Source organism: Rhineura floridana, chromosome 17, assembly GCF_030035675.1.
Source record: "Rhineura floridana isolate rRhiFlo1 chromosome 17, rRhiFlo1.hap2, whole genome shotgun sequence".
In the NCBI taxonomy this organism is placed as follows: domain Eukaryota; kingdom Metazoa; phylum Chordata; class Lepidosauria; order Squamata; family Rhineuridae; genus Rhineura; species Rhineura floridana.
The window spans coordinates 31,018,068-31,044,691 of NC_084496.1; the positions used below are offsets into that span (position 1 = coordinate 31,018,068).

General features: G+C 58.1%; 2 protein-coding genes across 6 annotated transcripts in view; one reads left to right on the forward strand and one right to left on the reverse strand.

The window, feature by feature from the left end:
* Positions 1-282, forward strand: part of CORO7 (coronin 7) — an 81,781-nt gene extending 81,499 nt beyond the window's left edge. For both annotated transcript variants that reach the window (XM_061599815.1, XM_061599814.1), the window contains one exon: positions 118-282. In XM_061599815.1, the coding sequence (XP_061455799.1) occupies positions 118-210 (93 nt within the window). In that variant the 3' untranslated portion in view covers positions 211-282. The remainder of the gene's footprint in view (positions 1-117) is intronic.
* An 887-nt stretch (positions 283-1,169) lies between these two features.
* On the reverse strand, positions 1,170-24,839 carry GLIS2 (GLIS family zinc finger 2). Of its 4 annotated transcripts, none has more exons than XM_061599818.1 (7): positions 24,158-24,839; positions 7,077-7,284; positions 6,713-6,885; positions 6,046-6,222; positions 5,800-5,933; positions 4,788-4,906; positions 1,170-4,423 (listed from the first exon to the last, which is right to left on the reverse strand). In XM_061599818.1, exons 2-7 carry the CDS (start codon positions 7,213-7,215, stop codon positions 3,627-3,629), a joined length of 1,539 nt encoding a protein of 512 aa, XP_061455802.1. In that variant the 5' UTR covers positions 7,216-7,284; positions 24,158-24,839; the 3' UTR covers positions 1,170-3,626. The 4 variants fall into 4 exon arrangements, with proteins under 4 accessions (XP_061455802.1, XP_061455801.1, XP_061455804.1 ...); XM_061599817.1 differs by lacking the exon at positions 24,158-24,839 and adding an exon at positions 23,202-24,143; XM_061599820.1 differs by lacking the exon at positions 24,158-24,839 and adding an exon at positions 15,347-15,511.
* Positions 24,840-26,624: the final 1,785 nt, after the last annotated feature.

Consider the following 26,624-nt stretch of genomic DNA (forward strand, 5'->3'; position numbering starts at 1 on the left):
TTGAGGCTCTCTGGTGGTTGCTCTCGGTACAGCCGATGCTCTCGTCTCTCTGCATGTTGGCTTTCTGCCGGCGTTGCCCCTGGAACAGCTGCTGAGTGCCAGTTCTGTGCCCTGTAGGTGGTGAGAGCCAAGGAGCGGCTGGACGAGGAGCTGCAGATCCAGTCCCAGCACCAGAGAGAACAAGGTCCAGAGCGCAAGGCAGACACGTAGCACCCACTTCCACCTCTTCCCCACCAGCCTCCCTTTTTAAATTATAGCTAGCCAATAAATTGACCTTGTGTAGTTTGCGTTGCATCCTGTTGTAGGTCGTTGGGGGCTGGGGAAATGCAGCGTGCAACCAGGTGGGGTGGGCTCTGCCAGGACTGCAGTCTGTTGCTGGGGAGTGAGGGGGATCTCCCTCCCATGAGGGTCTTCCCTGGCCAAGCACCCCTGCAGCTCACAATTTTGCAATCTGCCCCCCAAAGCGTGAAGAGAACCCTTCACTGCTCCGTGAGAAAACTGGCCACGGTCGACTTTGTTCTGCTAAATTCTGTGCTCAGCACTGCATTGGATTTGTACTAAAAGCAGGTTTCCCTCGCTCTCGATACTGAAGAGAGACACGCTTTGGAGTCTGTAGGCAGTTCCCGGCTGGGGAAATCCCAACGGCCCTTTCCCTCCACGAGTCCTTGGCTGTAGCTCAGGGGTGAAGGGGCTGCTTTCTGGACAAAGGCCGGGTCCAGCCCTGGCTTATTCAGATAGCGTTGGAAAAGACTGTTGTCTGCAGCCCTGCAGAGCGACTGCCAGTTAGCCTAGACCACAAGTGGGGTACCGGGGGGGAGGGGCTGCCAGATGTTATGAGACTCAACTCCCATCAGCATTGGCCGGAAGGATCGTGCTGGCTAGAGCTGATGGGACTGCAGTTCAACGTCTGCACGGCCCCCCAGACAGTACTGAGCTAGGTGAAGCAGCGGCCTCATGTCCGTCTGTAGCCGCTTCCTCTGGCCTTCTCTGTGGTTAGCAAATGCAGGATAGAAACAGGCTGTTCTTGGAGGCAGGATTTGGTTCATGATTGGTTTTGCTCAACATCCACAGCCCTGCAGTGTGTGGGCACGCACATCATCTGATTGGGTGCCACCCCCCATTCTCCTCCCCCCCGTACACATGTGGAGGATAGCAGAGACGGGCAGCACTTAGAGTTTTTGGATTCACTTTATTGTTTTCGTAACAACCATCCTCTGGGACAGAGGATTGGGTCATAGCTTATCTCTTTCTGTCTTTAACTATCCTAACAGTGATGGAGGCAGGAGGGGTGGGTGGGAGAAATCCAACATAAACTACAATCGAAAGGCACTTAGAAACATTTTAAAATACTGACTGCCTGGGAGGGACAACAATAGACAGAAAATTAAGTGGACACGTTCACTGGCTCATAGGCCTGGTCAATTAGCAAGGCATGCTGGGCCCCCAGAGTGCTGTGCTCCTGTCCAGCCTGGGCTGTTTGCGTGCACAGCCTTCCACCGTGTGCCTGGGAGGCCAGCTCCCCTTGGATGCACGGTGCATGACTTTAGGCCATCTTGACAGCGCTGGGGGTGGGCTGTTGGAGGCCCCCTCCCACCTGCAGCTGCAGTGAGGAGTCTGAGAAAGAGGCAGCAGCAGGTGAAGGAGACTTGTTTGGCTGGAAGCCCATAGCAGGGGTCCCACTAAAAACAAGGGCCTGGGGAGAGGTACATGGGGACCCCCTTGTACAGGAATATGGAATGGAGACACAGAGTGATCCCTCCAAATTAGGGAGGGCAGTCAAGAGGTAAAGTGGACTCCAGCAAAGGAGCGGGAACTTGGGGGGAGCAGGGGTCTCTACTGCTTGAGGAACAGGCAAGGAGGAATCTAGCAGGCCTTGAAACTAGTGTCGCTTTCGCAGCTGCCTGGTCAGGTGGCAGGAAAAAGTTCCTCCCCTTTGGACATGCAGATCCGGCCCTTATATTTGCTTTAGCCAACAAATGGAAAGGGGTGTGGCTGAGGCTCCATCAGAACCTGCTTTATTTGCTTTTGAGGTGATAGCAAGCTGTGAATTAACCTAGCACAAAGGGTGGGGTTTGTGCAGCTGATCCCCCACCAGAAGGGGGGCTGCTTGGCTTGCTGCCACCTGTTCACTTGCAAGGACATTATCTCAATCCTCACACTGGCCCTATTTGGTGGAGACAGTTTGCGATAGACCCATTCTACAGATGGTGGCTGAGACACTAGAGGATTGCCAGAGGCGGCTGCTGTTGGTTGAGGGGAGACTGGAAGCAGTCTTGCCTGGCTGCTTCTCCGCCCATTCCTCAGATATTTGCAAGGATGCTTGGTCCTCCCAATACCTCCTCTCTCAAAGCAAGGCAGAGCGCTTGCTTTTGAAGCAAGTGATGCTCCGACCTGCCTCTCACAATGGCTGCCCTTGACGTGGTATAGGGCAGCTCAGCAGAAGCGCTGTCAGAAGGCCCAGGAGTGTTCTGCCCCAGGGCTTGTGCCTGAAGGGAGCACCAACCCCCCGTGGCTCAGCAGGACATTCCCTAACGGAAGGGCTGGCCCCTAGCCAAAGGAGAGGGACTGGCTGGGGTGGGCAAGGCAAGTCCTTGCCCCTTGGGGAGAAGGGCCTGCGGTGGGGGGAGAGCCAAGAAGGGCACATCTGGGTCCCCCCCCCCATTTCTGGTGATCTCCGCAGGTTGCACAGCTTTAGAACGCAAGTAACAGTTATTAGGGGGAAGTGAATATTTCAGTTCCTCCACGTCAGGGAAAGGCTTGCTGAGCAACACAGCCACACGCGTGGTGTGCCTTGTCGGGGAGAGCTGGGGCAGAGTGCCCGGCTGCTTGCAATTGCTAGGCGGGAGCTTGGGCAGGAGCTGCGCCCAGAAGGCATACCCTGTGTGCTGGCAGAACCTCCAGCATCAGCTCCCGGGCTCCTTCCCTGCGCAGTGGAAGCGGAGGACTTTCGCCGGCCTGGAAACCTCCCTGGCCCAACTGGTGCCAGGAGGTCAGCACTGCTGGGCCTTGGGGAGAGAAGCAGCCCTAGTGGTGCCGGGGGGTGGGGTTGGTGGGGAGAGAAGCCACGTTCATGGGATGGGATGGCGGGAGGGAGCACAGCGGGCAGGGGGTACTGGCCTGCGCTTTCTGGTTTCCCCACTAAAAGGGGCCGAGAGGGAGGGAGCGGTGTGGCTTTTGCTGGGGGAGCAACTGGGCAAAGAGCAGCTGGTTCAGCAGTTCGGAAAGCAAAAGGAAATGGCATCCAAGGCGGAGAATGACTCTTTCTAAGCATTCCTGCTCTAGGGCCGCATTGGGACAGTTGGTGGCTGCTGCTCAGGGAAAGTCTGTGTATTGCTTTGCTCAGAAGAGCCGGGCTCCTCTGTCGTGAGTGTCAAAACGCCATGGGTTGCCAGTCCAGTGGCCACAGGAGGACAGGAGGCTGTGGGGGGTGGCATGAGTGGGGAGCTACCTTCAGACCCAAGACAGCGCCCCTTCTGCAAGAAGCTTCCAGTCAGGGAGGTGCTCCGTGTGAGCTCTGCTGACCCTTTCCTTGCCCTGGAGCGCACCCAGAGCCACAAGCGCTGGCTTGGGCTGAAGGTGGAAATGGCAGGGCAAGCCAGCCATGCTGGTGTCGTCCTTGTCTCTCCTCAATTCACCACCGCTTGCTTCAGTAAAACGGAGCCTGTTGGGATCACCACCCAGCCCGGCGGCAAACAGTCTGGGCTCCCCACAGAGTTCATGCCGGTGGACAGGTCCAAGACGCCGCTGGGTATCAGCGAAAGGCTCTCTGCCGCCGGCCGCAGCCGCTCCAGCTCTCTCCTCTCGTTGGCCTCTTTGCAGTTCTGGGGTGCTGGAGACCGGCTGCTGCCTTTGGTGGGCCTGGGGCCACTCCTGGGGGGGCTTCTCTCGGCGTGTGCCTTGGCGGAGGCGCCAGCCAGCAGGGACACGACGGGCAGACCCAGGCTGCTGGCTGCAAAGGGGGGCGAGAGGAGCGGGTTCTTGGCCAAGTTCAGGGGGCCCAGGACAGGGCTATGGAGGCCAGCCAGCGCAGCACCGCCCAGCCCCCCGCAGGCCAAGGTACTGAGATCCAGGGGGGCTGGTGTGAGGGGGAGGGGCAGGCCATGGTTGCCAAAGAGGGTGGCAGGGTTGGGGATGATGATCTGCGCCCCGTTGATGTAAGGCACTTCTGCTGCGGTGGCGAGGGGGGTCTTGGAGGGCAGTGGCTGCAGCTTCAGCAGCTCCTGCTGCTCCTGGGAGATGAAGTGCCCGTGGGCCTTGATGTGCTTGCGGAGGGAGCTGGGGTCCGTGTAGCGCTTGTGGCAGCTCGGCATCTTGCAGTAGTAAGGCTTGTCCACGTAGTGCGTGCGGGTGTGCTTGAAGCGGTCGCTGGAGTTGGAGTAGCGCTTGTTGCAGCCTTCGTAGGGGCAGAGGTAAGGCTTCTCACCTGCGGGGCGGGAGGAACACACGCCTGGAGACGCACCCGTGGGCCCAGGGGCAGGCGCACTGAACAGGGAAGGGGCACCCGGGAAACCTTCTTGCTGCCTATAGTGGCCGCCAGACATGGATGGTACATGGCGGCTGGCACTGAAACCCTGGCAGGGAGGAGCTGACCTGGAAAGCGCCGGGCCTGCCGATGGCAGAGCATAAACCATCGCAAGCACCTTCTCAAATTCCCAGGAAAGGGGGCAGATGTCCCCACAGGGCAGCTGGCCTGGTCAGGAGGGATGCCTGACTGCAGTGCTACTATGCCTGGGGAGTTAACAAGGAGATCCCAGACCCCCCCCCCGCCCTCACCCCACCAGGCTCACCTGTGTGGGAGCGATTGTGGATCTTCAGGTTTTCCAGCCGAGAGAAGCTCTTATTGCAGGTGGGGCAGCGATGGGGCTTTTCATTGGTGTGTGTGCGGATGTGGATCAGCATCTTGTACCTAGGGAGGGCGGAAGGAGCAGCTGCCCATCAGAGTTTGGCCCGGGGGGGGCAGGGGGTGAGCAGGGCTGCTTGTCCCCAGCTGCCAGCCTGTGCTTGGCACCTGGCTCCTGTGCATTTACCCCTGCTGACCCTCCAGATGCTGCCAGACTCCAGTTCCCGTCCTCCCTGACCATGCTGGTTGGTTTAGAGCCCAGTAGCATTTTTTTTGGGGGGGGGGATTCGTGTTCCCTCTCCAGGCTTTCCCACTTGTGAGGCAGGAAAGACCCAGCTCTGTTTCCTTTCCCACACCCAGAGGACTGCTGGGGGGGGGGGGAGGCAGCAAGAAGAGAAGCCCCCAAGCAGGAAGGCAAATCCAAAATTGTTTCCTTCCTTGCAATGTTTGGAAAGGCTGTTCTTGTTGGAAGTTGCACTTCCGGCAGCCTGACTTCTGCCCACCCCCACCTAGAGATTCGATCCCTTCCCGCCCCCCTCCCCGGCTGATCTTGGGGCTCGTAAAGAATGCCATTCTAAGGCCAACCAAAGCTGGCAATCTGACACGTGAGCTTTCCCAGTGGCTCAGAACTCTTTCTCCCAAGGGGGAACGAGGTTTCCGAGAGGGAGGCTGGCGGGAGCCGTGTCTTCACACATTCTGTGAAAGGTGCTAAAGCAGGCTGCATGAACCCAGGTGGCTCCTAACAAAGGCAACATTTTCCTGTCCTATGCTCATCGCCCCCACCTACCACGGCCAACGATCAGGGCTGTAGTCCAGCAGCCCCTGGAGGGCACCAGTTGGCTAAATGCAATTCAACGGGAGACGCTGCTCTCCTGAGCTTTCTGCCTCCTGGGGCGTGGGGCCCTAGAAACCCTGCAAGCCCCCTCCTTCAGTGTCTGTCTGGGGAGCAGGTGGCTTACCTGGCATTGAAGCCCCTGCCGTGGCGAGCGCAGCCCTCCCAGTGGCAGCAGTAGCCGGCATCCTTCTCTGGCTTCACGTGGAAGTCGTTGACATGGTCCACAAGGTCTTGCAACAGGTCGAAGAGCTGATTGCACTGCAGAGGGGTCAAGGAGGAGGAAGCCTTCTGTGGAGGGGTGCTTCAGCCCGGCAGACACAAGGCCCCCTGCCCCAGCCCTGTGGCCCCCTGCCCCAAAGCTGCCGCTCACCTTGGACCACCGACACATCAGCTGCTTCTGCAAAGGCAACTCCGGGGAGAGCCGCTTCTCCTTGGGTGGGGTCAGGAAGGCTGAGGCGGGCAGGTGCAAGGCACCCCCCGAGTTCAGGGGCAGGAAGAACTGGAAAGAGCTGCGAAGGCCATCGAGGTAGCGCAGGGACTGGAGATCCTGGGCAAGGCAGAGAAAGATGAGGGCGGCGCTTGGAAGGAACAGAGGCCCTCTCTTTTCTTGGCCAGTGCAGAGAGCCAATGGTCTGGCTAGGAAACTGCGTACAGGTCCACGGACTGGGAAGCCAGTGCCCTTAGCATAGCTGGCCCCCAGATTAAAAAAAAAAAAGTTAAAAAAGACCTGCCTGTGAAAGGCAGACGTCCCCCCCCTTCCTCATTCCACCCGCTGCTTGGGAGGACACTTGCTGCCCCCCCCCGCAGGAAAGTCCTTCCCCCACAGGCCAAGCCGGACTTGCTCTCTGCACACTAGGAGGCCGGCGGCCCTGAGCAGGACAGCCCATGGCAACAAAGGGAGACGCCCAGACAGCGTTACGCAAGTTGGCTGACCCTGCAAGGAGAGCTGCTTGGCTGGGTCTGGTGAGGAAAGATGCCCCAGCCCAGGGCACCCTCCCACAATCCGCACACGCCCTCTGCCCTCCCTTGCAACTCACACACAGGGTGGAGGAGCTCCCCAGCTCCCCGCCGCTCTGCCTGTCCGGGGAGAGCGAGGTTCTGCCGCCGCTGGGGGAGTCCAAGCCTGGCAGAGGAGACAGGCTCAGGTCGATGGTGGGGGCAGAAAAGCAGCTGTCCCTCTTGTCATGGCATTTGGAGTGTGACTGGAGGCCTGCAAAAGGCAGGGGTTGCCAAGGGGTGGTAAGTAGCAGCAGACTGTCCCCCTGCAGGTCCCCTGTCCCTCTGCCCTCCCACAAAAGGCTGTGTCTTGTTTCACAGGTCCCAGCAGAGTCACAATGCAAATGCCTGCCTTCACTTCACCCCCAGCCCAATCCTTGGCTTTGGCCTGGTCTGGACACTCACTGTCAAGCGGGGAATGGGGCATGCCGGGGCGGAAGGGCCGGGGCTTGCTGCTGCCCAGGGCCTCCCCATACTTCTCTCGTGCCACCTGGAGCTTGGAGATGCTCAGCTTGAGGTCCAGGGGCTCGTCCAAGGAATGCATGGCGAACGGCGAGGGAACGGGCCGCTCCTGTCCGTGCGGGGGGAAGGGAGCTTCGAGGGGTTCCGCAACCTGAGAGGGCATGACAAAAGAGGGCCTGGAGCAGGGGCACCCCTCTGGGTCAATCCCCAGCCCTGAGCCCGCTGTGCTCGCGCCCCCCACTCATGGCATCAAGGAGGAAAGAAGTGCCAGCGGGTTACTGCCTACCCCCATTTTCTCACCCATGGGGTTGCACTTGGGGACTATGACGCTCCTCACCCTCAGATGGCTGCTGGGTGTTTGTGTCCACCAACATCTGGAAGGCCACAGGTGAGGTGCGAGCCAGCCCATCCCCACACCTCTGGCCTTGGTGGCTGCTTTGCCCACATGGAGCTTTTGTTTCAGCCAGAGGTTTCTCTTCTTATGAAAGGGATGCTGACAAGACGGCTTTTTGGCCTCGTCCTGACCCAAAGCTCCAGAGAAGCAAGACTGCTCCTTCCCCAAGCCTCAGGCCCCCGCTCTGCCACTGGTCCAGACCCCAGCGCCTGGTCATCAGACCCTCCCTAGAACCACAGAGGAACGACAGGGCTCCTGAGGAAGACGGAGAAAGCTGAAGCAACTTCCGTCAGGCCCCACTTCCATGTGGCTCTCCCCAAACCCTGCCTTTGTGAGCATCAGCTCCCCAACCCACAGGAAAACCTCAAATGTCACGCCTCTTTTCCTGCCCGCAGGTGGCAAGGCTGACAGGGCAGATGCAAGAGGCTCCCACTTTGTGGCACATGCTGGGCGAGGGGGGGTGCTTGCTGGCGAGGCTATAGAAACATGTAAATGTACTTCCTTCGATTCTGACTTATGGTGACCCTATGAATAGAGTTTTCATGAGGCTTGAGAGGCAGTGACTGGCCCAAGGTCATAAGAACATAAGAAGAGCCTGCTGGATCAGGCCAGTGGCCCATCTAGTCCAGCATCCTGTTCTCGCAGTGGCCAACCAGGTGCCTGGGGGAAGCCCGCAAGCAGGACCCGAGTGCAAGAACACTCTCCCCCCCTGAGGCTTCCAGCAACTGGTTTTCAGAAGCATGCTGCCTCTGACTAGGGTGGCAGAGCACAGCCATCATGGCTAGTAGCCATTGATAGCCCTGTCCTCCATGAATTTGTCTAATCTTCTTTTAAAGCCGTCCAAGCTGGTGGCCATTACTGCCTCTTGTGGGAGCAAATTCCATAGTTCAACTATGCGCTGAGTAAAGAAGTCCTTCCTTTTGTCTGTCCTGAATCTTCCAACATTCAGCTTCTTTGAATGTCCACGAGTTCTAGTATTATGAGAGAGGGAGAAGAACTTTTCTCTATCCACTTTCTCAATGCCATGCATAATTTTATACACTTCTATCATGTCTCCTCTGACCCGCCTTTTCTCTAAACTAAAAAGCCCCAAATGCTGCAACCTTTCCTCGTAAGGGAGTCGCTCCATCCCCTTGATCATTCTGGTTGCCCTCTTCTGAACCTTTTCCAACTCTATAATATCCTTTTTGAGATGAGGCGACCAGAACTGTACACAGTATTCCAAATGCGGCCGCACCATAGATTTATACAATGGCATTATGATATCGGCTGTTTTATTTTCAATACCTTTCCTAATTATCGCTAGCATGGAATTTGCCTTTTTCACAGCTGCCGCACACTGGGTCGACATTTTCATCGTGCTGTCCACTACAACCCCGAGGTCTCTCTCCTGGTCGGTCACCGCCAGTTCAGACCCCATGAGCGTATATGTGAAATTAAGATTTTTTGCTCCAATATGCATAATTTTACACTTGTTTATATTGAATTGCATTTGCCATTTTTCTGCCCATTCACTCAGTTTGGAGAGGTCTTTTTGGAGCTCTTCGCAATCCCTTTTTGTTTTAACAACCCTGAACAATTTAGTGTCATCAGCAAACTTGGCCACTTCACTGCTCACTCCTAATTCTAGGTCATTAATGAACAAGTTGAAAAGTACAGGTCCCAATACCGATCCTTGAGGGACTCCACTTTCTACAGCCCTCCATTGGGAGAACTGTCCATTTATTTCTACTCTCTGCTTTCTGCTTCTTAACCAATTTCTTATCCACAAGAGGACCTCTCCTCTTATTCCATGACTGCTAAGCTTCCTCAGAAGCCTTTGGTGAGGTACCTTGTCAAACGCTTTTTGAAAGTCTAAGTACACTATGTCCACTGGATCACCTCTATCTATATGCTTGTTGACACTCTCAAAGAATTCTAATAGGTTACTGAGACAGGACTTTCCCTTGCAGAAGCCATGCTGGCTCTGCTTCAGCAAGGTTTGTTCTTCTATGTGCTTAGTTAATCTAGCTTTAATCATACTTTCTACCAGTTTTCCAGGGACAGAAGTTAAGCTAACTGGCCTGTAATTTCTGGGATCCCCTCTGGATCCCTTTTTGAAGATTGGCGTTACATTTGCCACTTTCCAGTCCTCAGGCACGGAGGAGGACCCAAGGGACAAGTTACATATTTTAGTTAGCAGATCAGCAATTTCACCTTTGAGTTCTTTGAGAACTCTCGGGTGGATGCCATCCGGGCCCGGTGATTTGTCAGTTTTTATATTGTCCATTAAGCTTAGAACTTCCTCTCTCGTTACCACTATTTGTCTCAGTTCCTCAGAATCCCTTCCTGCAAATGTTAGTTCAGGTTCAGGGATCTGCCCTATATCTTCCACTGTGAAGACAGATGCAAAGAATTCATTTAGCTTCTCTGCAATCTCCTTATCGTTCTTTAGTACACCTTTGACTCCCTTATCATCCAAGGGTCCAATTGTCTCCCTAGATGGTCTCCTGCTTTGAATGTATTTATAGAATTTTTTGTTGTTGGTTTTTATGTTCTTAGCAATGTGCTCCTCAAATTCTTTTTTAGCATCTCTTATTGTCTTCTTGCATTTCTTTTGCCAGAGTTTGTGTTCTTTTTTATTTTCTTCATTTGGACAAGACTTCCATTTTTTGAAGGAAGACTTTTTGCCTCTAAGAGCTTCCTTGACTTTGCTCTTTAACCATGCTGGCAGGTCGTAGTCCAACACCTTAACCACTACACCACACTGGCTCTCGAGGCTATAGAAACAGGCCTGTATAAGGGGGAAGATTAGCCTGGCAATACTGGTGTTCCACTCAGGCATCCATCCTTCAACGGCAGGGGCGGTAGTTTCAGTTTGGCAGAGCCTACTTGGAGCAGGCACTCTAGGAATTAGAACACACTGCCACCACCTTGGATGGAAAGCCGCCCGTATTGGCTGCCAGACTTACAGCAGGTCCACACATACAATTGCCAGACTCTTCTAGCAACAAACTCTCAATATAGACCACGATCTCACAGACCACACCAGGAGAGAGCCTTGCCACAGAAAGCAAACACAACAGCTGAGCAGCTTATCCCAGACAAAAACTGGAACCTGAGGCCAGACAGGATTTGCCCCAGTCTCAGGAGGAGAGGGTCTTCCCGGCAAAGGGATCAAGGGCGACACCTCCAGAGTGTGCATCCCAAGCACAAGAGAGACTTTCTCAAAGGAGGAGACTTCACACCAAGATGACGAGGCTGCAAATCAAGCCAGATCTGGGAAGGGGGCGGCGGCTCCCATCCAGACTGCAAATGGGCCAGAGGGAATACTGGTCAGGGAGTCAAATGCATACAGGGGATCCCTTTCAACTGCATGAGCCACATGTGGCCTTGCTCCTTTGTCTTAGATATTCCCAAGAGAATCCTTGTGAACTTTGCCCTTTGCAGAACAACATGCGTTTCCCCCAATGTGTGCACCAAGGCCCTAAGCATTTGAAGTTCCCCAGAACTGGCCAGCAGGGGGCAGCAGCCATCCCAGGAAAGGTTTGAGAAGGGCATTTGTCACGAGTGGAGCCCAGAGCGACAGCTGCCACCTGCCCCTGCAGGTAGCATGCAGGCTCCTCTGTGCTTTCCTCACAGGCCTGAGGGCTGGTAGGCCAAAGGATGGGGGAAGGCACCCAGCACAGATCAAAGGGTCACCAGGGAGTCCACATGGAAGGGCAACCAAGATGATGGGGGGGGGAGAGAACAGACCGACTCCCCTATGAGCAAAGGCTGCAGCATTTGGGGCTTTCTAGTTTAAAGAAAAGGTGTGTCAGAGGCAACATGATGAAACGTAAATGGCCTGCCTTCAAGTCGATTCCGATTCATGGCGACCATATGAACAGGGTTTTCATGGTAAGCGGTATTCAGAGGTGGTTTACCATTGCTTTCCTCTGAGACTGAGAGGCAGTGACTGGCCCAAGTTCATGGCTGTGTGGGGATTCGAACCCTGGTCTCCCAGGTCGTAGTCCAGCACCTTAACCACTATGCCACACTGGCTCTAGGCAACATGACAGAAGTTTATAAAAGTTATTCATGGCATGGAGAAGAGACAGAGAAAAGGTTTTTCTCCCTCTCACAACACTAGAATTTGTGAACATCCAATGAAGCTGAATGTTGGAAGATTCAGGACAGACAAAAGGAAGTCAGTCTTCACACAGTGCATGGTCACGCGATGGAATTCCCACAGAGCGTAAGGCTATCAGGGGCTACTAGTGGTTATGGCTATGCACTGCCTCCACTGTCAGAGGCACCGGAGGGGGGGGGTGCTTTTATACATAGATCCTGCTTGCACGTGTCTCCCACTGGGGAATCTGGTTGGCCACTGTGTGAACAGGACACTGCATGAGATGGGCCACTGGCCTGATCCAGCCGGCTCATCTTATGTCCTCATGTTCTGAACCTGAGGCGTTCTGTAGGCAGAGCAGGTGCTGTGCTATGCCCCCCCCCCAGCCAGGATCTGACTCCAGGCAACCTCTCTGCAAAGGCCTTTCTCTGCTCGGTAACACCCCACGGAGATGAGTGGCACTCTTCCCAGGGAGGCTGCCGTCCCAACCATCATTTTGGTGACCAGCATCGAGACTGGACTTATCAAGCTTTCCAGAGTGCCTCAAGTGAAGTTCCTCCTCGAGCAGCCCCTGAGAGACGCTGCACTGCCACGCTTCTTGTCTTTCAGTTGTTTCACACTTTAAAACCTTGAGCATCGTGTCCGTGGGAAGGCAATGAGCCCCTCCTGCTTGAAATCTGCTATCATCCCTCATTCACACCTCAGCTTCAGCCACCACCACGGGACAGTGTGGACTGGTTTGCTGGTGGGAAGCCTGTGCTGGCCCCTCCACATGTTGCTGGGCTCCAGCGCTCTCGTCAGCATGGCCAAGGGTCAGGGATGATGGGAGTTGGCGTCCAATGACACCCAGAAGGCATCCTGCTGGCTGCCTCTCTTTCAAGGGCAGGGGACTGTCCCCAAAGCCTTGCCCAGCCAGGCCCTGCCCAGATGCTGGTGGCCCTTCAGCATCCATCACCCTCAACGCTGGGGCTGATGGGAGCTGGTGCACCTGGGGGGCCACAGACCCTCCTCAGCCCTGGTTGGGACCCAGTCCTGCAGCTGCCCCTATAGATGACTTTTCCAGCCCCCCCTTCTGGGCTGGTGGCTGAACCCACTGCGGGGGTCGATCCTCACAGGCAGAAAGCCTTCCTCTTCACCTCCATTTTGCTGGAGGTGATGGAGGGTCGCTGCAGGGACGGAGAAAGCTGCAGGTTCTCTTGTTTCTGCACTGAGGGAAGCTGCCCCACTCTTAACTCTCATTCTTGCATTTCTCTCCCGCAAGGTGGCCTGCAGGAGTTCTCCCCCTCCCCTCTCCATTGTATCCTCACAACAACCCTGTGATGTCGGTTCGGCTGAGCATTCCGGATCTGATCTGTTTCTGGGTCCTGGGAGCCAAGGGTGGGAGGTTTCCAGCGGCCCCCCTCCAAGAGCGTCGCTGCCCCAAGACCAGAGAAGCGACTTCTCCAGTTCTCGCGGGGAGGGGGGCTGAGCCCTCCCCCCCAGCGGGCCCTGGCGCGAGAAAGGGCAGCGGACGCCCATCCAGGCAACTGGCGGCGGGGGGGGGGGAGAAGACGGAAGCTTCCCTCCTGGCCCCGCGCCAACCCTGCCCTAGTCTTGCCCGGTTCGCCTCCTTCCCCGAACCGAACACGGTGGGGGACGGGACGGGGCCGTGGCTCGCTCAGGAACTGGCGCAGTGCAGCGTCCTCACACCTCCCCCCCCCCGCAGGCATCTCAGCGCCCGGGACAAACGCACCTCACGTCCGCGCCTCCCCCCATCTCCCCAGTCAGTCCTCTCAATGGTGGGGCTGACCTGCCGCCTGTCGGGGCTCTCGCCTGGCCGGGCGACCTCCTGTCTTCCCAAGTCAGTCGGGGCCCTGCAGGGAGGCTGGCTCTGGCGAGAGCCACTCTGCGTAAGCTCCGGGGCGCACGCCTCGACGGCCTCCTCTCGTTCAGGCCTGGCCCGCAGGAATGAGCACTGGTGGGAAGGACACCGGTCCGCAGCCCCCGCGCCTCCGGGCAGGCTCTCCCTCCGCGGCCGAGGGGCCTGGACTCCGGGTGTCGCCCGCTTGCAGCGCCGTTTGTTTTCCTTCCGCTCTGACCCCGCCCGCGATCCCCAGCCAGCCAGCCGGCCCGCCCCGTCTGCCGCGGCAGCCAACAGCCGACCTGGCGCGCGGAGGCCGGAGCCCTCGCCTCCTTCCCCCAGCAACCAGCAGGAGGAAGCAAAGGCTTCCCGGGGCCTCTCGGCTCCTCCCTCCAGAGCCCCGCGGCGCACGCCGGGCCTCCAGGAGGCACCTGCTCCCTCGCCCGGGCCGGATAGAGCAGGCCGGTTCCTGCTCTGCCTGCCTTGCTGGCACTGGGCCACGGCAGGCAGCGGCGGCGGCCCAGGCGCTCTGGAATGCAGAAGCGCCTCCCTCGGAGCCTGCGTGGGGGGCCGGGCCAGGCAGGCAGAGGAGCTGGAGCCCCCGCCGGGCCGACGCCGCCGGGGCAGAGGGGCCTTCCACCCGAGCAGCAGAGAGGGGCGCGACGGGGGGCGTGGCGCAGGCAGAGAGCGGGCTCCCCCCAGCCGGAAGGGGCCTGCCGCCCCCAAAATGTGTCCGCCCTGGGAGGGGGTTGCGTAGCTGCAGCAGGAATTCATTAGAAAGGCGGGCGGGGGCTGCAAAAGCAATGGCGGGGACCACAGCCCCCCATTGTCCCCTTCCTCCCAAAGCCTGCTCGACCTTCCCTCCCCCTTCAGCTGGCCCACTGACCGCTCCCCCCCCCGACTCGGAAGGGCGCCCTCCCCTCGTGTCCCCGACGGACTCGACGGAGGCTGAGGTGCATCGGGGGGCGGCGCTGCTGGGCTGGCCAGTTCCCGGGAGCCTGGCTAGTCCGGCTGCTCCAATGGGGGGGGCAGCAGGTCCGCTTTTGCCCGTGGGTGGGGAGCCTCCCCTCCCCGCTCGGTTGACCCTAGACGGCTCCTGGCTAGGAGCATCTACTCGGCCCCTGCCGAGAAGCGCTGGAGGCAACTCTGGCCAGAACAAACACGACCGAACAGAAACGATCTCCTCTCCCCGCCCCCAGCGGGCTGACTTTCTCTGGGGAGAGAGAGGCTCCTTTCCACCAGCCCCGACCCTCCCACACAGCCACCTCCGCCAAGGGATCCCACGCCCTCCAACCCCTGCCCTTTCCCACCCCACAGAAGGAAGCCCCTCAAGACAGTCTTGCTCTGTTCCCCCCCCAGTTGACAGCCACTGTGGCCCGCTTTCCCCACTCCTTGGTTCAGTGGCCTGTTGTTGCAGATCATCATCATAATCATCTTATTTATTTATTTATATCCACATGGCACTCTACGAAAATAAAACAACAAAAACAAGTCCCTGCCCCCAAAGGCGTACAATCCAGATCCAGCCACCAGTTGTACAGAGACCTGTCAGTTGCTCCTGCCCTGAGAGATTGCTGCCTCCCCAAATGTGGAAGGACGTTCAGCTGGAGATCAAGCCCAAAGGAGCCAGAAGAATCCTGAGAGCTGGGTCAGCAGAGGGTCCCGCAAAGCTTGGGGGGAGGACACCAGAGGGCCTTGGGCTCCCCCTCCCCCAACACTGCTGGTATTAAGCGGCTGCTGCGGAGGAGGAGGAGGAAGTAGAGCTGGCAGCCCCCCAGGTCCAAGGTGTGCCCTCACCCACTTGCATTCGCAGCGCAGCGCCACACCGTTTGGCCTGCAGTGGGGCTCTGGCGGGAGGATCCATGGTTGCCCCGCGTTCTCCAGCCTACCTATCTCCGTGGGAGCTGGGGGCAGTCCACCCCACCCTCAGGGAGCCTTGCGGAGTCTCAGGAATGAGGCTGGGCGCAGCTGCCACCCAGGCGAGGAGCAGCCCCGTCCTCCCCAGAGCAGAGCCCTGCGCCAGCGGCCTCATGCCGGATTCCAGAGCTGCTCCAGGGAGCCAGGCTGGGTGGGGCACTCTGGATGGGAAGCAACTGCAGCTCCCTCCCTCCCTCCCTCCCTTGGAAGCCGCGGCTGCCAAACCAAACTGGCCCAGAGCACAACATTCCTGGGAACAAACCTTCCTAGAATCCAGAGGAACCGGAAGAGCGAGAGCCACCTCTCCTGGCTTCCAGAGGCAGGCAGGCAGGCAGCCCCCACCGGTGGGCTGGCGAGGGGGCGGTTTCAGGCCTGTGAATGGGGCACAGCAGGGGCTTCCCGGCTGCAACTGCAGTGGGGGGCCAGTGGCCCTCCAGGGCTGGGCTGCAGCTGCCCCCCTTCTCTCCAGAGGGCTGGGATGTGAACCAGGAGCCTTGACCCAGAGGGCCACAGCTTCCTAGCCTGGCCCTTCCGGCCTTTCTGCATTTGCAAAGCGACTTCAGGGGTGGTGTTGGGTCAGGGCCGGCCTGGAAGACAGCTGGAAACACTGAGATGCACAGCCTGGGCTTTGATGCTCAGGGCTCCCCCGCCCTAGACTTTAGCTGCTGATGTGTCTGCCTGACAGACCCACTCCCTGCTCTCCCCCCACTGCTGCCCCCCCAGCCACTTCCACCCTGTCCTGACTCATATCAATCGCAGCCAGGCAGGGCCTGGATGTGGTCAGGAAGCTGCCAAGTGGTTTTCTTCAGGTTGCATTTGTCCTCCAAAGAACACAGTTGCTCGCTTTTAAGCCAGGCTTCCCTCTCGCCTTGTTGCCTGTGGCGAGCGTGAATCTCCTCCAAGTGAGCAGACAGGGAAACCATTTGAAACTGGAACAGAACTGGTTTTATCTCCCAGGCTGCTGTGCTGAGAGGGCAATCTCCTGGTGGTCCTCAGACTGTTGAGCTTGCGGGAGAGGGAGCCCTACACTTTCTGCCCCCTCCCCTGCAATGCACGCAGCCCCACCGACTCCCCATTTGAAGATAACACTGTGCACAGCCCCTCCCCTCCCCCACCCAATCCGTAGGCCCTCGGCAGGGTGGCATCTATCTGGGGCACTGACACATGCAGCGTGAGACCGGGCTGAAGGTTAAGCCATCACTATTGGCTTCCTTCATGACAGACAGCTTTGCCCAACTGTGAAGAGGTTTGGCTTTGAATGCTGCTTCCTTGCTAGGAATCACAAATGGGGAAAGGCCGTTGGCATCACATCCTGCTTATGGGCTTCCCAGAAGAGGCATCCGGTTGACCACGGTGAGAAGAGCGTTGGACCAGATGCGCTCCCTTTGGCTCTTCTTACGTTCTTAGGTTTGAACTAATCTCCTCGACTGTATGTCAGAGAATGGGAAAAGACTGGCAATGCAATGGCACAACTCTGCATCCCAACCGGTGCTCCAGAAAAGGCTGGGGGGGGGGCACCTGACAACCTGCAAGTGGGCCCTGTTTCTTTAAGACATTCTAGACCTGAAGATGGTGGCTTTAGTGTGCGTAGCCCAGATCCCTGTACTCTAATCTAGAAGACCTGGCAGGATCTCGCTCTGTACTCTTGGCTATTCAAGTGGATCCACCTCTTTGCACAACCATGATGGAATCTTCAGGTGGCTAAAGTGATGAACGGGTGCCCTCCTTGAGCATATACCCCAGAAGGCCCACTCTTTCGGGCAAACTGCAACATGCGTGGGAAAGGTTACGGTCAGCACTCATTTGCTCCACTGCATGCAGGTCTCAGGGCCAGTCCCAGTGGCATCGCCAGCTCATGCGGAAAGGAGCCCTGGCCCTGTCTGAAACCCAAGAGAGCTACCCCATAAATAAAGAGACCCAGATATACCCAAATAGCATCTATATTGTACTAAGAAAGTTTGCAACATATACCAGTTTACAATGAATGCCACAAATCCCAAGAACAACTACAGATCACAGACAAAATGATCTGTTTCGGTAAAGAGCCTTTCCTAAGTTTTTGACAGCTTCTAATTCTTTAGGGAAGAGGGAATTCTGGTTTATGTACTCATGGTTATTTGGGATTTTGTAAATGGTTGCAAATTCTGGAGGGCTGCTGTCTGTCAGTGTTGGCAAGACAGCTTGATGGGCCAACGGCCTGAAAAGAGAATGCTGGACTGGACCCAGCAGGCTCCTCTCACGCTCTTATGAGTTGCTCTAGGGTGGCAGTGTCTCGCCTCCTGCCTCCCACACCGTTCTAGCCAGCTCTGCTCTGGGGGGGGGGGGCTTTCTTGCCTGGGGCCGTCCCTCTTTCAGACTGCTCCCCTTGGATCTTGCCCTCCTCCCTTTGGACTATCCTCTTCATGTGGCTCGACACCCTGTTGTTACCCCTCTGAAGGCAAGGCAGAGCCAGCCACAGGGCCAGGCCGCCTCCTTCACCCTGCTCTGCCTGCCCTGGCACACTGGCCCCAGTTGGCCATTTGCCACCTACTGCTGCCTACCAGACAGCTGCTGTTGCAGAGGTCTTCCCTGCCAAGCTGGTGGGCTGTGCCCTCCTTACAGGGGCAGCCAAGCAGCAGCACCTCACAAGACATCCACCTGACGGCGTGCAGCCGACACGCCTCCCCTGCCTGCACTGCTTGGCCAGACGGCCAGGCCGGGCCAAGGGGCCACGAACCATTTCCTCACAAGCAGCACATGGCTGTGGCCAAGACCCTTGCAAATCCCTCGAGGTGGAGGTCAAGGGTTTTGCATTTTTGGAAGCCGCCTTGCAAGGCACTGCCCTCAATATGTAAAGTGAATAAATAAACCCCAGGCTGAACCCCATCTGAACAGCCCCAAAGGGCTGGGCTCTCAAGCTGCTTTTGAGCCAGGCATGGCCTCCAAATGGTCCCCAATCAGAGAAGGGATGCGAGGGGGGATGGGGGTGACAAACAACTTTTGTGTGGCTGCAAACAGATTCTCTTCCCCTCTGCACCTGGGGGGGAGGGGCTTGGGGCAGTGCCTGAAGTTGCCAGGCGCATCAGGCAGGCAGAGAGAGATGCAACATTCGCAAAGGCACACAGCTGCTCCCAGAGAGACGGAGGTGTCAGGCAGATGTTGGTGGCTGGCAAGGGGAGGGCTGGAGGGGCGGGCCTCCTGCTGGAGGTGGGTGGGCTCTGGGGCACCATCAAAGAGCAGCCAAGGACAATGGCTGCAGGCTGCTCACCACCACCCCTGCCACCACCCAAGGCACCTGCCTTTCACCCTGAGCCTTTTCTGCTCACAGAGCACAGCCGCCACCTCAGCAGAGCGAGGCTGCAAGACGTGCGGAGAAGGAGCCAGTGGTATCCCAAGCACTCCACCTGGGCAGCTGCCAAGGGAGTCTGCCAGGCCCCAAGCTGTCTGCAGCGCCACAGCTGCGACGCAAAGCCAGCCAGGAATTGCAGGGGGGAGAGCAGAGAAAGGGTGGAAGAGGAGGGAAAGGGGCCGCAGCCATTGGGGCAGGGCTGGCTGTTTTTTGGGGGGGGCAGACAGAGAGAGAGTGCCACTGGGAGGGCCTCCAGAGCCTACAGCAACATCAGGAGGGGAGGGGAGGAGGCCGAGGTGGCCGGGAGCGATCTCTCCAGTGGGGTGCACCAAGGACCAGCCCTTCATTCGGGGTCAGAGCTGAAGGGGCCATAAAGGGCAGTGTGTCGCAGCTCCCCTGTCCTGGAGGGTTTGGGGCACCATTCAAGGGCACCAGCTTGGATCCGCCTCCGGTAAAAGGGGAGGCTTCGATCGGCTGCCCCTGTTCAGGGGAGCTGACGCAAAAGCAAGCACTGGGCAGGCAGCATGTGTAGGCCCTTGGACTTGGAGCTGAGGCCCTGGGTTCAAATCCCCACTTGGTCACGAAGCTCACTTGCTTGGGTCAGTCACCAACTCCCAGCCTAGCCTCCCTCACGGGACTGTTGCGAGGATAAATGGGGGTAGGAGGGAGATGAGCCCATTTGTGCTACCTTGGAGGAAGGGCGGGCTGCAAAAAGAGAACGCATACGTAGGTAGAGACCCTCGGAGTCATCCAAGGAAGCTGAACGCTGGAAGGTCCAGGACAGAGAAAGAACTCTTCACACAGCAGCACGTAGTTGCGACTGTGGAACTCGCCGCCACAAGGGGCAGCGACCACCTTGGATGGCTTCAAGAGAGGATTAGACACATTCATGGCCGATGACGGCTACTAGCCACGACGGCTGTGGGGGCCGGAGTGCCTCTGAATGCCAGTTGCAGGAATTGCTGGCGGGGGCGCTGCTGTTGCGCTCATGCCCTGCTGGTGGGCGTCCCTTCTGGGCATCTGGTTGGCCACTGCAGGGACAGGATGCTGGACCCCCAGTGGCCTGATCCTGTTGTGGGCCTCCCTCAGGTTCTTAGGCTTCAGTGGCGTTTTCCCTCTCAGGGCAGCTGCCACAGACCAGAAAGGGTAACCTTGGGCATGCATTTCTCTGGACATGGGAGGGTTGCAGTCCCAACAGCGCTTGTCCCAGAACCTGGAAGATCCTGGTTCTGGCACCTGAATCTTACCCCTGGGAGGGGCTGTGCTGAGGTTTGCAGCAACTGAACACACAAGTCCTGCCTTCGGCTCACCTAACGTACCACACGGCTCTTTCCTGGCCTGCCAGGAACTGACCCTGGATTTGCATGGTTTTCTGTACGCCACAAGGATTTCCAGAATGCTATTCAAAATTAAAATAAAAAACCCAGAAAATTCTGAAGATGCTGAAAAAATTAGTAGATATTTCACCAGAAGACGCAGTTTCCAACCTGTAAACTCCCTGGGCATCCTGGCCCACAAAGCCCCTCTCTTGCTGTCTAAATCCTTCCACAGAAAAATCAGCCCTTTGCCACAAATGCAAATAAAACATATTTCTTACCAGGATACCCGCCAGAGCAGACCGCCAAGGGGGCATTTATCCCCACCTCCCCCGCATACTCCTGCTGGGGGACCCCCAAGAGCTCAGCTCCAACTTCCCTGCAGTTTGAAAGCCTGCAAACAGGCGGTGTCTGGGACCCCTCCTTGGCCGATCACGTGTACAAACACCAGGCGGCCTGCCAGTGGAGTCATGTGTGGACCGCTGCGCACAGGTCTGGTCATCCCAGTTCAGTGGGTGTCAGGGACCTGGAAGAGGTACTGGAAAGGCCAAGGGACTGGAAGAACATCTCTAAGGGGAAGGGCTGAAGCAGTGGGGAGCAGCCTTTAGGTTCGGCGGCGGAAAAGACAAATCTCTCCCCGAAGTGTATGCAATCAGGAGCATTGGGGGGGGGGGAACCCCAGGAGATGAGGATTTTTCTCCCTCTTACAATGCTGGAACATGAGGTTGTTGTAGAAATGGATTTGCCTCCTCAGAACAGACCAAAAAAAGGCCTTATTAGCTTATGGGCTTGGCTGCTATGAGATGCAATGGTGGCATCTCATACTCTGCTGAAGCTTTTGTTTACCGCATTGCACAGGGCAGTGTTGTCAGGCCAGAGGCCATCATCTGCCTGCAGCAATTGGCAAGGGCAGTTCAACGGAATCTCCAAGGTTGGAGGCAATCTCTCTCTTGCCCCCCAGAACTCTCTGATGGAAAGAGAACGGAGGGCAAAAGAACTCCTTGGACTCCCCCCCCAGCCCTTATGATGTAGCCTCACGCATGGTCAAGTGGGATCCCCACTGCTCACTCGAAAGCCTCCCCTCCTGCCAGCATTCCCCCCCCGCAATCCCAGCATGCTGGAGGGGCTGCATTCCTGGCCTCCCTCCCCTTGTCCAGCCAGAGCCAGCCTCCCCTCTGCCCTGTGGCCAATGCTGCTCAGTTTTGCTCTTCAGGCAATAAGGAAATGGCAAAAAGTGGGTGGGAGGGGGCCACCACGCTGAAGGGCAGCCAGCACGTGTGGGAGGGCAGAGCCATGTCTGGGATGTGGGGCTGACTCAAGATAGCGTGAATGTCAACATTCAGAACAAAATATGAGGTTTCCAGTGGGAAAGAATATTTGACCAGAAGTCACATATCCACCTCCTAAGAGCCCAACTCCCTCTTTCCCCCTGTTCCTTGGAGGTGGTGAGGAGGGAGACTCCATTTGAGGATGGAGTAAGAAACTCTGGGTCTGGATCCAGCCGGAGGGAAGTCTCCTTGACACCTATCGCCACTTCATGTTCGGCTAGGAGTGACTGAAGGCCTCGCTTGAGGGATTCAGGGCTCCTTGTAAAATATATGCAGCCACCTCTGGAGTGGAGCCTCACTTCTCACACAAAGGAATTGCTCAGGTGAAGAAGGGCAGGAGGAAGGTGACTGCATGGAACAGAGAAAGGCCCTCCTGGAGTGGGATGTCAAGCCGTAGGCAGATCCCCAGAGCAGCATGAGCCCTCTAGGCCTGAATGACACCTCTGAGGCCACAGCACCCCTTTGCACTCAACTTAGGCAGGGGCTTGATTCTAAGCCCAGGACATTTTTCTGCCAGGCTGTGCCCAAAGGTGCAGGTGTGGGCGGGGGGGGGGCGGCACAGCCTGACTTCCAAGTGTCCTTCACCCTTTTCCATTTTTTGAATGGCACTCCACAAACACCTACAAAGCACAACTGCATCAAGCAGGCCTTCAACAACACGCACCCAAGCACACCTTGCCAAGTCTGGTGGGTAAGGTGTGAACAGCTCTCAGGCCGAGCCAAGACCAACGGGGGGGGGCGATCTGAGGGGAGGGTCCCAGCACCTTTGTGCCCCTCACTGCGGGCATGTCAGATCGGGGGAGTCCAAAACACAGAGCCACCTGGAGAGCCCAAAGCAATAGAGGACACTGCCCTAGATGCCAAATCAGAGCAACAGTCCATCTAGCTCACTCTTGCCTCCACTGACCGGCAGCAGATCTCCAAGGTGCCACACAGGGGTCTTTCCCAGTCCTGCCTGGGGATGCCAGCCTTCCCCATTACAGTTTGCACCGGGTGGCTCTTGATAGCTGCAGATGAGACAGGGAAATGGGGGGGTGGATCCCCAAGGCCCTGTCCCATGTGACACCCCCCAGGCCCAGCTTAGGGTGGGGCACCATGTGTGAAGTTCCTCTGCCACAGTGCCCTGCAAGTTGGAACCCCAGCCCAGAGGTGTCCAAACAGCCACTTCAGCACCACAAAGGCCCAAGCTGTTGGTAAAAGAGAGCTCCTAAGCTCATGTCTAAAGAAAGAGGTGCTGGATGTCACAGCCAACCTGGCTGGCAGGTCCTCTGGCCTGCAAGCCCTGCCCCTGAATCCCAGAGGGAGGAGTGCACTCTGCACATGCTCAGAGGCCCCCTGGCTGCTTCTCCTTCAGGCTCTGCGCTCTTTCCCCAGCGAACTGCAGAGCTCCTCACTCCTTATCCCTGCCTCCCTTAAATGTTTGTCTGGAAGGAGGTGGGGGATAGAACTGGTTCACCCACCGCGCCCCCCCCAACGCCTGTCTGCCTCTTCCTCTCTGCTCAGTGCCCATTTGCTCTCCACAGGAAGGTGCCCACCAGTTTGGTTGGCATTCCACGAATACCTTTCTACCACCAGGCCGGAAGGTGCAGAGACCCCCAGCTACAATGTGAGGAATGGACAATGTGAGGAAGGGCAGCCTCGGCGTCCACCCTAGTGCTCTCAGTATCAAATAAGGGGGGGGCGAGAGAGAAGGACAATAGCGCCAGTGAGAGGCAGCCACTCAACCGGCCGAGCACCACACACCCCCTCCTCAGCCTCCCCCTCTTCTCAACGGTATGGGGCAGTTCAGCAGCCAAACCCACTGCGAGGAGGAGATCCCAGCCACCCCCCCTCCGCGAGCCGGTCGCCTTCTTACCTTGGCACTAGATGGGGGCGGAGGGGTGGCGTCTCGACGCCGCTTTGTGCGCGCCCACGGCGGGGATGCGGTGGGGTGGGCAGCGCCGCGAGTCTGTTGCTGCCTCTTCCCTCCCGGGTCCCCTGAGCCGGCTCTTACCAGAGGGAGCGACCTCCGGGAGGCGATTTGTCCATCTGCCTCGGCCACCGGCACCGACGGGGCGTACCGCCGCAGCGCCACATCTGCGCCTCGGGAGACGGGGAGGCGAGGCGGGGGGGAAGGGGGACAACGGGGGGGGGTCTCTGGCTCTCCCCTCCCCCAGCTCTTAGGGCGTGGGGGAGCGAGTCGTCGCCGAGGAGCGGCTGCGGATCTGGGGTGACCGCCTGTTGGGAGGGAGGGAGGGAGGGAGGGAGGGCGGATGTCAGGATTCGCGGCCCAGGCGGCGGGAGGGGAGGAGGGTATTTCCTTCGCGGCGCGCGTGATTTATGACCGCCAGGCTGCGGATCCTCCACAGGAGGAGAGTGACCAGGTCGGGGCAGCCTCAGACAAATTCCCCATTGCGAGGGATAGAGAGGCGCCCCCGAGAGGGACTGAGCGCATGCCCAGCCCCGCCAAGCAAGAGAGCCGCAGGAGGGAGGGAGGGAGGGAGGGAGGCTGGCTGGGCGCAGCCCTGCGGGGGGGGAGAGGAGGAGGAGAGGCTGGAAACACGCAGAGCCCCTCCCCCCGAGAGAGGACCCTGGGCGGGGCACCTTTTCTCTCCAGCCCGCCCCTCCTCCAATCCCCGGTTGGGGGCCGCGAGCCGCTGCCCTCAGCCCCACGGCAAGGCTGGGAGGAGGAGTGACCGTAAACTCCGGTGACCGTACTGGGGGGTCGCGGTGGGCATTTCGGGAGCCAGAGAGAGGCCCGGGCGGGCCGGCGCATGGCCTCAAGGGCACGGCGGCCTCCGGAGAGGGGAGCTCCGTGCCGCGCACACTCACGGCAGAGCTTCCGCGGCCTCATCGCGCGGTCCGGGGCTTGGTGGGACTCGCCGCCGCAGGCCTCCGGCGTGGGCCGCGCAGGCCAGTCCCTGACGCCCCCATGTTCCCTTCCGCTCTCCTCGTCGCAGGCGGGCTGCCCTGTCCAGAAGGGGGCGCGCTCGCTCCGCACCACCCTCGTCTTAGGCCTTAGGGCTAATGAAAACGACCTTGTGTCATGCCAGGCCAGGCGGCGGGTGCCGATCGCCGTGAAAGGGGCAGCGGGAAAGGACGGGAAGACGAGGATTGCCCGGGAGGGGAGTGTGTGTCCCTTGTAGCTGCAGGTCACGATGGCTGCAAAGGAAGCCTCCATGGCCAGAGGCACTCTACTGCTTGGCCCTCACATGCCGGGCCCACGTGCCGCGGGGGAGGCTGGGTGCGGCGCTATTCGGAGGGGCAAGTCTGAGGCCCCCTGGGGCCATCCAGCAGTAGTGCGTTGAGTGGGAGGGGACGACGGGGTCTCTGACACCCCAGAGGCTGCCCCCCCGCTGCGAGGGCATATCAAGCGGCGCGGCCACCCGAATTCCTCGGCTTGACCCGGTGGGCCCCAGCTGCATCCTGCGCTTCCTTCAGCGGAGGGGGCCGCGGCGCTGGCAGCCGTCCATGGGCACATGTGGCTGGCCGGCCCTGCGTGGGTAGCAGCTCCTTCCGCAGGCAGGATGCTGAGGACTGGGCCGGGGAAATGTGCGCCCCGCCCGGTGATAGGAAGTGCCGCGGAGGGGGGAGGACGCAAATTCTTGAAATGTGACCAAGAGGAAACGCCCTCCGCGAGGACCGCCGAGCAGCGCGGACGGGAGGCGAAGGAAAGAGCGCGGCTTCCTTTCGAGGCCTCTTGAAGGGGGGCGGACTTAGGGGGCCTCCAGTGATCCCTGCTGCGGCCCCTGGGGGCAACCAGAGGCTATAAAGTATGTGAGCTGCTGAAAGGGCCCCTTTCTCCCCTTGTTATTTATTTATTGCATTTGTATACCGCCCCATAGCTGGAGCAATTGTCAGACTGAGCCAGGATTCCCCCCCCCCCCATGGCAGGACCAGATAAACAGCGACGGTGGCCTGGGGTGGAGCGGTGTCCCGGAGGCAATCCCGGGAAAGGCCTTTTCTTGACCAGCCGAAGCAGAGAAGTTCTCCCGACGGAGAGACGTAGGGAATGGGGTCCCTCGTAGGCTGCAGCGCCTGACCAGGAAGGAGGCCTTGGGCTTGCAAGCGGATAGCCTCATAAAGGAGGTGAGGCAGGCGGCCGCAGCTGTGGCAGGAAGAAAAGCCCATCCCATGCCAGGGATCATTTGGAAAGGGACGGAAAATAAGACTGCCAATGGCATCCCGCTGTTATTACAAATCTATGCTGCGGCCACATTTGGAATACTGTGTCCAGTTCTGGTCACCTCACCTCAAAAAGGATATTGTAGAGCTGGAAAAAGACAGAAAAAGGCAGCCAAGATTATCAAGGGGATGGAGCGACTCCCCTTTGAGGAAAAATTGCAACATTTCTTAGTTTAGACTGAGAAACTAAGGACAGAGAGAAGGTGAGTCAGAGGAGACCTGACAGAGGCCTATAGTCAATGATGCAGAGTGTGCAGAAAGTGGATAGGAAGAGTTATTTTTCCCTTTCATAATACTAGAACTCCAGAACATCCAAAAAGCTGAATGTTGGAAGATTCAGGACGGACAAAGGAGGCCGTTCTTTGCCCAAAGCACAGTTAAAGCTGTGGAGGTAGTGATAGCCCCCACCCTGGACGGCATTAAGAGAGGGTTAGGCAAATTTATGGAAGTCAAGGCTACCAATGACCACTAGCCATGGCAGCTGCGTTCTGCAGGTGGTGTGCCTCAGAATGCCATTGCGGGAAACTGCATGTGGGGAGAGTGCTCTTGCGCTCAGGTCCTCTTGCGGGCTTCCCACAGGCATTTGGATGACCATGGTGAGAGCAAGATGGCTGCTTGGCCTGATCCAGGAGCCAGGCTCTTCAGATGGCTCCGGCGCTCTCGGGGGAGCAGGCTTGAGGCATTGTTAAGGGCAATAGTGGCCTGCCCAGGAAGGGGCAACTGCTAGCCACCGTAGCAGTAGGTCTCTGGGATGTGCCAGTGGTTGCTCTAGTCTGAGTCTGGTACTAGCTTTGGGGGTCCACCCCCTCTCTAAAGAGGATGCTGCAAGCTGCCCATTTTGGGAAATTCTTTGTAAGGGCCTGATAACTCCCCAGCTGGCTTTAGAAAGTAAATGGGGTGGCCTTCCTGCTCTCCTCGCCAGCTTCAAGGGAGGGGAGGGGGACAGATGAACCAGAAAGCTCCCCAAGTCCTCCTGTGCTCCAAAGATTGCCAACCATCAGGCCCCTTTTCAGGGAAGGGACAGCCCAGGCCAGCCATCAGAAGCATCAAGGCAAACCACAACAAAGGGCTCTTTCTCTTTGCTTTCCCAGTTTCCACCTCCCTTGCCCTAGGA